At 42.6% G+C, this 10,909-nt stretch overlaps 1 protein-coding gene across 1 annotated transcript; it reads right to left on the bottom strand.

Annotated features, from left to right (window-relative positions):
• Positions 1-2,821: 2,821 nt before the first annotated feature.
• On the bottom strand, positions 2,822-4,093 carry LOC138907788 (uncharacterized). The gene is made up of 2 exons (XM_070198400.1): positions 3,749-4,093; positions 2,822-3,673 (listed from the first exon to the last, which is right to left on the bottom strand). The coding sequence occupies exons 1-2, from the start codon at positions 4,091-4,093 to the stop codon at positions 2,822-2,824; spliced, it is 1,197 nt and encodes a 398-aa protein (XP_070054501.1).
• Positions 4,094-10,909: the final 6,816 nt, after the last annotated feature.

The following is a 10,909-nucleotide window of genomic DNA, read 5'->3' as shown; positions in this document are numbered from 1 at the left end:
GATAATTGCACTTAAGGCTCACTTAACCTTGGTGGCTCGAGCAAATTAGTCACCAACACTACCTTCACATCTTCCATGCCCAAATAATGTTTTAACCTGTGCCCATTGACTCTAAACGTGCGAGAGTCATTTGATGCAGCAATCTCTATGGCTCTGGTGGGGTGAATCTTCACCACACTAAATGGTCCCGACCATCGTGACTTTAACTTACCCGGGAATAGCTTCAACCTCGAGTTGTATAGCAATACCTTATCTCCGGGTTTAAAACTCCGCTCAAGAATATTTTTATCATGCATTATTTTCATTCTCTCCTTGTATAATCTTGTGCTCTCAAAAGCGTGGTAATGAAATTCATCAAGCTCGTGCAGCTCTGTGACTCTACTTGTGCCTGCAGCTTCTATATCAAGATTCAACTGTCGCAGTGCCCATAAAGCTCTATGCTCCAACTCCACTGGTAGGTGACATGCCTTCCCAAATACCAATTTATATGGCGTCATACCAATCAGAGTTTTGAAAGCTGTACGATAGGCCTAGAGTGCATCATCTAACTTTCTTGCCCAATCCGTTCTTTTAGCATTCACAGTCTTTGTCAAAACACTCTTTATCTCTATGTTCGACACTTCTACTTGCCCACTCATTTGAGGATGATATGGGGTGGCAACTTTGTGACGTACACCATACTTTTCTAACAGCTTTGCGAAGGCTCGATTACAGAAGTGAGTGCCTCTGTCACTGATTATCGCCCTTGGAGTACCAAATCGGGTGAATATATTCTTTCTCAAAAAACCAATTACTCCCTTAGCATCATTCTCGGGAGCGCTGCAACCTCCACCCATTTCGACACGTAGTCCACAGTTACGAGTATGTATTTGTTGCTATATGAGCTGATGAAAGGCCCCATGAAATCGATTCCTCACGCGTCAAACACTTCTACCTCTTGAATTGGGTTCATAGGCATCTCATGTCGACGGGAAATATTCCCAGCTCGTTGGCACTCGTCACAACCTTTCACCCATAAGTGTGCATCCTTGAACATTGTCGGCCAGTAGAAGCCTGATTCCAGCACTTTCGCGGCGCTCCTTACTCCTCCAAAGTGGCCATCATATGGTGATGCATGACAAGCCAGCAAAACAGAAGATTGATCTATCTCGGGGATACATCTCCGGATCATGTTATCAACACAAATTCTGAACAGGTAAGGCTCATCCCAATAATATATGTGACAGTCACGAAAGAACTTTTTCTTTTGAACAGAGGAAAGATCATAGGGGATAATACCACTTGCCAGATAGTTTGCAATGTCTGCATACCATGGCACTTCCTCCAATATCACTGCTAGCAATTGTTCATCTGGGAATGTCTCAGTTATATCTTCTACCTCGACTTTCTTTTCAGCTCCCTCCAACCTTGAAAGGTGGTCTGCCACTTGGTTCTCTGCCCCTTTTCTATCGTGAATCTCCAAATCAAATTCTTGTAGCAAAAGAACCCAACGGATCAAGCATGGCTTTGACTCCTTCTTTGCTATCAGGTACCTAAGTGCTGCATGGTCAGTATGAACAAACACTTTTGAACCAATCAAATAAGACCTGAATTTGTCGAATGCAAACACCACAGCCAACATCTCTTTCTCAGTCATGGTATAATTGAGTTGTGCACCGCTCAGCGTTCTGCTTGCATAGTAAATTGGGTGCACCAGTTTGTCCTTTCGCTGCCCCATGACTGCTCCTATAGCATAGTCACTTGTATCACACATGAGCTTAAATGGTTGCTCCCAATTGGGTGCAACAATGATTGGTGCAGTCACCAGTCTCCTTTTCAGCTCCTCAAAGGCTAACCTGCGGTCATCAGAAAACACAAAAGAATGATCCTTTTCAAGGAGTTTACATAAGGGGTTAGCAATTTTTGAGAAATCCTTTATAAATCGCTTGTAGAACCCGGCGTGCCCAAGGAAACTTCTTACTGCCTTAACTGAAGTGGGAGGTGGCAACTTCTCAATCACCTCAACCTTAGCATGGTCAACTTCAATACCCTTACTGGACACTCGATGCCCCAGCACTATACCTTCTTGTACCATAAAATGGCACTTCTCCTAGTTCAACACTAAATTTGTCTCCACACACCTTTTTAATACTCTTCTTAAATTGTGCAGACAGTCTTCAAACGAATCCCCTACCACAGAGAAATCATCCATAAAGACTTCCATAATATCTTCAACCATGTCAGTAAAAATGGCTAACATACACCTCTGAAAGGTGGCCGGTGCATTGCATAGGACAAACGGCATTCTCCGAAAGGCAAAGATACCATACGGGCAAGTGAATGATGTCTTCTCTCAATCCTAAGGGGCTATAGAAATCTGATTGTACCCCGAATACCCATCCAAAAAATAGAAATGAGACCTCCCTGCCAGTCTATCCAACATTTGGTCAATGAATAGTAAAGGAAAATGGTCTTTCCGGGTGGCTGTGTTCAGTTTTCTATAATCCATACAAATTCACCAAACCGTAAATGTACGAGTTGAGATCAACTCACTATTCTCATTGGGCACTACAGTCATTCCACCCTTCTTTGGAACACACTGAACTGGGCTAACCCAATTACTGTCAGAGATTGGGAAGATGATTCCCGCATCTAACCACTTGATCACTTCTTTCTTCACCACTTCTTTCATGTTGGGGTTCAGCCTTCTTTGATGTTCTCTGGAAGGTTTGTGCCCATCTTCCAATAGAATCTTATGCATACAAAATGTCGGGCTGATCCCCTTAATATCTGCAATGGTCCAGCCAATTGCAGTCTTGCATTCCATTAACACCTGCAAAAGTTATTCTTCTTGCACATCTAACAAACTGGATGAGATAATAATAGGTAAAGTGGATTTAGGTCCCAAGAAAGCATACCTGAGGTGAAAAGGTAACGGTTTTAGTTCCAACTGTGGTGGCTCTTCAATTAACGGCTTAGCTGGAGGTATTTTTCTTTCTTCCAAGTGTAAGGGCTCGAATTCGAGCTCTCTTTTCCAGTACCCTCGCCCTTCAAGGGCCAAAACCCACTCTGTCAAGTTTTCACCATTCATTTCTTCTAAGTTCATAAGACATGCTGCTAGAGGGTCTTTTGCATTCAGAGTCTCATCTTCCTCCTCCAAGATCACATCCACAGCTTCTATCATAGAGCAGTTAGCAAACTCACTAGGTCGCCACATATATTTTTGCACATTAAACGTTATCTCTTCATCGTTCAATCTCATCTTTAGCTCTCCAGTTTCACAATCAATTAGGGCTCTCCCAGTGGCCAAGAATGGCCTTCCCAAAATTATGGGGATCTCCTCGTCAACCCGGCAGTCTAAAATGACAAAATCTGCTGGGAAAACAAACTTCCCCACCTGTACTAATACATCATCAATGATACCAGAGGGCATCTTCACTGTCCAGTCAGCCAGCTGTAACAACATAGACGTGGGTCTAGCTCTTCCAATACCTAACCTTTTGCAGATAGTCAAGGGCATCAAGTTTATGCTTGCCCCCAAATCACAAAGTGCCTTAGCAAACGCATAGTTGCCTATTGTGCATGGGATTGTGAAACTCCCTGGATCAGATAACTTCTCAGCTATTGGTCTTGTCACAACAGCACTACATGTCTGAGTCAGTGTAACCATGGCCAAGTCTTGAAAGTCGAACTTCTGAGACATCAAGTCCTTCATCATTTTTGCATAACCAGGCATTTCCTTTAAGGCATCAATCAATGGAATGTTTACCTGAATTTGCTTCAACATCTCCAAGAATTTCTTATATTGCTCATCTTTTTGATATTTGGCCAATCTTTGGGGGAAGGGTGCTGGAAGCCGCTTCTTTAATGTGCTTTGATTTTGAAGCTGCTCTGGCACTGTTTCTGCTGCCTTCTCTTGCTCTGACTTAGTTTCCTTCGCGACTTCTTTTTCCTTGATTGTTTCGGCTGGCGCATGTTGCACCATCACCTTTGTTAACGCAGTTGAGTCATCTATCTCGATGGGTACAGGCACAAGTGTTTCAATAGGCCGGCTTTCGCGAGCCATCTCTTGCTCCAGATCTAAGTCTCTACCATTTCGTAGACTTACTGCCATAAGCTATTTTGGGCCCTGTTCTTTTGGATTGACTTGTGTATCTGAAGGTAACGCCCCTTGGGGACGATTGTTTAGGGCCATAGAAATCTGTCCTAATTGAATCTCAATACCCTTTATTGCTGATTCATGCGAGTCTACCCTCTGTTGCATTTTTCCCGTGGACCCAATCAATTGTTGCAGCATTCCCTCAAGTTTAGTAAACCCATCCTCTGGTCTCATAATCTATTGTTGTTGAGGTTGTTGATAAGTCAGCTGCTGATTTTGCTGGATGTAACCTTGTTGCCTTTACTAAGGCGCAACTTGACCCATTGGTCGCATCGCTCCAGCATTGTTGTTGTTATTGTACTGCTGCTGCGCTGGTCTATATTATTGATTATGTTGACCCCAATTCAAACCACCTTGCCTCTGTCCCCCATAGTTGGCTACATAATTCATATCTTCATGATATTGCTGGTTGTCACCTTCCGCACTCCACGAGCAAACATATGGTTGGTTAATGCATGGTGTACATAAGCCCCCATTAGTTGTGTCAACTATGTGAACTTGCTGCTTCTGGCCCGATTCATCAATCTTTTTGGTGAGGATACTCATTTGTGTCATTAAGGTGGCCACATTCTCAGCTATGGAGTTATTTGGATCCAACGCCACTGAGTGAACTACCGGAGTGATCGTGGAAGCTCTAGTCATCCATCCTGAGTTTTGAGCCATCTTATCAAGTAGGATCTTGCATTCTGGGAATGTTTTACTCAGAAATGCTCCACCCGCTGAAGCATCAACATTGGCCTTTAAGTTGTCAGCCAATCCCATGTAAAATCTCTGCCCCAACATCTGATCTGGGATACCATGATGTGGACACTTATCCAACATGCCCTTGAATCTCTCACATGTTTCTTGTAGTGATTCTGTTGGTCTCTGCCTATAGGTCAATATATCATCAATCTGTTGGGCAGTTTTATTTGGTGGGTAGAATTTGTTCAAAAATTGCTTGACTATTTCCTCCCAAGTAGTGATGGAATTTATGGGGAGCGAATTAAGCCAAGTCTGAGCTTCTCCTGTCAATGAGAATGGGAACAACAAAATCTTTATTGCGTCCGGTGTTACATTGGGTTGCCTTTGTGTTAAACATATTGACATGAAATTCTTCAGGTGCTGCTGAGGATCTTCAATGTGTGACCCAGAGAACAGTCCCTTGTTCTGCAACAAATATAGCATGTTATTTGTGATTTGGAATGATTCTGCTTGTATCTGAGGGACTGCAATTGCGGTTGCCAGATTATCGGCGGTGGGTTGTGCCCAATCATATAATGTTGTTTCTGGTACAAGAGGCACCACACCTCGAATGTTTGGTTCATTCTCATTATTTCTGTTGTTTATTGGATTTTCTATTCCATCCGCCATGTTTGGTTAGATTTGTTCTCTCGAGTTTCGTTGTTGTTTGCTTATCTTGTTTGTATGATTTAGTGCCTTGAAAACTTTCTCAGGATCTGATATCGCTTCAAGCAATTCACCAGTTCTTGAGGAATTCCTAGGCATGCACCTGTAACACCCAAGACCACAAACGTTAAAATTTCAATGTATTTGGTTTAGAATGGGGAAAATTGACTGCACTAAGAATTCTAGCACTTCTTTTAGCTGTAATTAATACCGTTAAGTCCGCGGCAACGGCGCCAAAATTTGATCACGCCTAACTATGCCTTATAAAAAGGACTAAGCGGTCGTTGCAAATATATTCCGGCTAATAAGTCCGGAGTCAAATCCCACAAGGAATTAACCTATCAAATACAGCTACTAGACTCACACAAATTCACACAATCAATCTTCAGAAGGATTTAAGTGATAGATTGGTTTTTACTAACTAAATATTACGTAATTAAAATGTAATAGTTAACAACTAACTACGAACAGGTTGTAAACAAGAATTGGAATGACCTAAGGTTGTGATTTCCCCTATTGTCGGAATCTTTTCCGCTACATTTTCTACAAGTTTGCCTAAGTCTTCTCTACCGATCATGAGCACTCTAACTGTCGTAACTCTCTCCTGAGTAATTACCACAATTACTAGACATATTCTCCCGAATTACGCTAGCTAGCATTAAGCACAGCTCACTCAGATCGCACTAAGGTTTCGTTATCCCTAAACCCGCCTTTAAACCTCCGTATTGATCCCTCATATACGTTTAGGAGTGATGATGTTCGACAACTACCTAAATATGCACTCTCTCTCGAGTAATACATACTATATAGGCACAGCTAATTGAAGGTTTTTCAATCAACCACAAGAATAATATAGTTGAACAAATAGAGAAAATACTACGGCAAATCTATAATAACATAACAAGAAAATCATCCTTCAATAGGTTCCATCAAAACCTTAGATTAGGAATTTAGCTACTCATACTCATAATAACAATATCCCAAATATTTTGCATAATTAAAATAGAGAGTAAAGATGAAAAGATGTAAAAATGATATTTCTAACTCCAAGGAGTGATTCCACAAGCTCTTCTTGCCTCTAGCTGCCAAAAAACGTTTTGGCTCCTCCAGAAACTGGTCTCCAAGTGGTGTTTTAGGTCTATTTATATGTGTAGAAGAAACCCTAAACGTGTGGGCCGGGTCCTAGTCAAACCCGGAACGAATTAAGTCTTCAAAACTAGGATTGGACCTGGCGTTAGGCCTGGCGTCGCCAGCCTAACGCCTGGAATTTGGCTGGCCTCGTCAGGCTAAAGCCTGGTTCAGCCTGGCCTTAGGCTAGCCTCGCCAGGCTAAAGCCTGGTCCCGCCTGGCCTTAGGCTGGCCTCAACAGGCTAAAGCCTGGTCTCTCTTTTTCATTATTTTCGAGCACACTTTCAACGTTTAAGTATCCCTTTTGCTCTACTTTAATATCCAATTCACCTACACATAAAATAGACTCCATTATGCACAAATAAAGTGTAATTTATCATTAATGCATGTAAAATTCAAGGCACATAATGTACGAAACTATGAAATTATAGCCACACATCACATAGCGGAAAGGATTCCGACAATTGGGTGAAATCAGAACTCTAGACCTCTTTATTCTTGTCTCAAATTTCATCCTTGTTAGTTGATAAGTTTACTGCTTTCTAGTATTTATTAGTTAATTAGATAAAAACAAATATTATAATCTTTATAATTAGGAAATTATTTGGACTTGTGTTTCTTAGCGATATTGAACAACTGTAGCTAAGCCTTAATTCTCTGTGGGATTCGACTCCGGACTTGTAAACCGGATTATATTTGCAACGACCGCTTAGTCCTTTTTATATGGCATGGTTGGGCGTGATCAAATTTTGGCGCACAACTGTGATGCTATAAGCTCACTATATATAGTAGAACCAATACACACAAATTTAATAATAGTAACCAGCTCTTCTAGAGCTCACATTAACATCACTCTCACGGACAACTCACGTGCTATAGTATCAATATCTGAACCTGCACGGACAACTCACGTGCTAATAATATCAATAATTTGAATATCAACAGTCTATCAACCAGGAGAGTACCGTAACACCAATGAACATCTGTAACTCAAAACATAATGCTCCTTTCAATCGCACACCCTTCTCAGGGATTATCGAGAAACTATAACATTCCTCTAAATATATAACACTAACCATTCCGTTCAGAATTCGTGATCTTCCTTTCAAGAATGAATTGCCACCGCGTACCTATAAATCTAAATCCCTCATAACACACAACACCTATCACGTGAAAAACACAAGAATCTCATTATAAACTCTGAGTCACCAGCAATTTACCTACCCTATTAGTTGGAAATTTTTCTCTTGCTTCTTCCCAGGAGGAAATCACAATGCACAACATGTTCCCTATACCGGTAGAAAATATCCGGTCCAAAACCTGGTAGAAACCATTATGACACTTTGAAATCCATTTTCACCTAATCAAGCTATCAGAACTAATTTCCTCTATCTCTTCCAAGCCACGCTGGTCACCAAAACCCAAAATATTGCCACAAAAATATCTGTAAAGCTTTCACATCATTATTACCCAAAAGAACTGATCATGCCATTACCATATTGGTATAGCCTACCCAGTGGTCCTATTTTCTCCAAGGTTCTCCTGAATTACCCTCAAGTTGACGTTTCTCCTTATCAGAACACTACTACCCTTACACAAAGCTCACTATAAGACATCCCAGCATAAAACCACACCGTCCTAAGGTCCATAAGCCATCATATTTTTCTTAAGTACCACAAAAGTACCACAACCGTAACACTCACTCTGAAAATACCTTATGTGAATTTAAAATTATTTCTCTTTCCTTTCTTATATAAAAAAAAATATAGAATCCATAGTCATACATAATTACCGCAAGTTCCGACACCATCCAATGTAAATGACCGATTATAGCGATATACGAATCCGAAAAATTTTCAATTAACACATATATATTTTGAATCCATTATAACCCTTTCAAAAGTCACCCATTATGCTCAAATCTAAATTGCACTACCCGAACGGGCCGAAAGACATGTGCTCCTTTAGTACAATCAACACTCAAATAAGTAACCCTGCCTTAACATGACCAATCAAATTCATATTTCGTGTGTACTACATCCTTCAAAATAACAACTTACTCGTTCCATAATTTTCATATTTTCATAAAGTGCAATGTAACCCACATTCAAAAAAATTTCTTACTCGAGTCATCCCCGATCTCAACCTCTACAAGTCATAACTAATCAACAAGTGTGCCTTGGACCAAAACCAATACCTCACCTAATCGTGCAATCAAATCGTAGATAGCAGACTCCCCCACTTGGCTCAAAGACAAATAACAAAACATCTGATATCTCACCATACCCAGATAATATCTAAATTGACCATACTAAGCAATAAAAGATCAACTCTGGTCTCGTCTCCCAATACTTTCCACACACGACCGATATACATGGTACGCAATTATAGTATCGCCCACCGACGTAGATACATGAACAGGTGAAAATAAGGACTCATGTGGCATATTCAGAAAATGAACAAAAATATGGTAAAACATACAAATATGTGGAACCAGGGTCAAATAATATAGATGCCTCCCTATGGCACACTGAGACAATACATGTAATCACTGCATCTGAAGCAACAACATCTGGTCTGGCAGGAAAAGCATAGAATCGGGCCTGACCGCCAACTGATAGGCCTCTTCCTCTTGGGCGACCCCTAGCTGACTGAGCCCCATCTCGAGCTGGCTGAGCGGGAGGTGGAGCAACTGGTGCAGAAGTAGTAGCCTGACTCATCTGCTGAACTGGACCTCGCGTATGGAGGGGACAATATTTCCTCACATGACCCAACTCTCCACACTCATAGCACTCCATCTCGAAGAATGGCAGCGAGGTCTGAGGCGGACCTCGGGAACCAGAATAACTACCAGAAGGACCTGGTATATGTGATCCCTAAACTGATGGTTCACGGGACGTACGTGGGGCTGAAAGTGCACTAAGAGATGACTGACCCTGATGAGAATTGGGCGAACCATGGCTGGATGATGCACCACGGTGAACTGGACGACCCCTGTTGTGGTAGAACTGCCCTCTAGAAGGTACCCCACCGAAACTGCTCGAACCTCGAGGCCTCCTAGCCTCTCTGTCACCCCGCTCCTGGCTACGAACCACCTTTATCTGTCGAGCAATGTCAACCACCTCATCAAACGTGGCACCAGATACCCTCTCCCTAGTCATAAGCAATTGCAACTGATATGTGAGGCCATCAATGAACCTCCTAATCTTCTCCCTGTCAATGGGAACCAACCAAATTGCGTGACGAGCCAACTCAAAAATTCTTATCTCATACTGTGTCATAGACATGCCATCCTGACGTAATTGTTCAAATTGTCTACGTAGCTCCTCTCTGCGTGACTGCGGCACAAAATTCTCTAAAAAGAGAACGGAAAACTCCTACCATGTAAGTGGTACTGTACCGACCGGCATGTGCCTCTCATAAGCCTCCCACCATCTTAAGGCCGCCCTAGAAAACTGAAAAGTAGTGAATGAGACCCACTGGTCTCCAGAATACCCGCTGTCCGAAGCATCTGTTGACACTTATCCAGAAATCCCTAAGCATCCTCTGACTCAGCATCGCTAAATGGTGGAGGTCGAAGCCTCTCAAATCTCTCAAGTCTCCTCTGCTCATCATCTGCCACAACAGGAACCACCGGGGCCTAAGCAGCTGCAATCGGCTGGGCTGGTAGTGCCCCCAGTGTCTGAAGTCCTTGTACTATCTGGTCTAGAGTACGGGCAACAGGGGTATGAGTACCTCCCCCGTCCTGAGAAGTGGCAGGGGCAGCCTGAGCTGAAACCACCTGAGCAAGGCCAGTACAAACCGTCAATATCTGGGCCAGAGCCTCCTGAAGGCCTGGAATCACAATGGGCACAGCTGATGCCTGAGCTGGTCCCGCTGGCTCAACCATATCTGGAATCTGCTCCTGAGTTGGAGTAACTGGTGGTACTACAGTTGCTGGTCCAACTGTGGTACGAGTTATGTCTCGACCTCTACCTCGGCCCCGAACTCTACCACGGCCCCGGCCTCTCGCGACCCTAACTGGTGGCACTGGTGACTGACCGTCTGATCCGGTAGTACGTGTTCTCACCATCTGTGAGAGAATAGAATGACATAATTTTTTAGTTTTCCGAAATCAACAAGTTCGCACGATAGAATAGAAGAAAGTGAAATTTTCCTAAGGGTTCGACAGATTCTCGAAGATAAGTACAGACGTCTCCGTACCGATTCGCAAGACTCTACTAAACTTGCTCATGACTCGTGAGACCTGTGTAA

The sequence above is a fragment of the Nicotiana tomentosiformis genome, chromosome 3, assembly GCF_000390325.3.
Source record: "Nicotiana tomentosiformis chromosome 3, ASM39032v3, whole genome shotgun sequence".
NCBI lineage: Eukaryota > Viridiplantae > Streptophyta > Magnoliopsida > Solanales > Solanaceae > Nicotiana > Nicotiana tomentosiformis.
The sequence above is the reverse complement of the archived record's forward strand: the minus strand, read 5'-3'. Positions and strand labels throughout refer to the sequence as shown.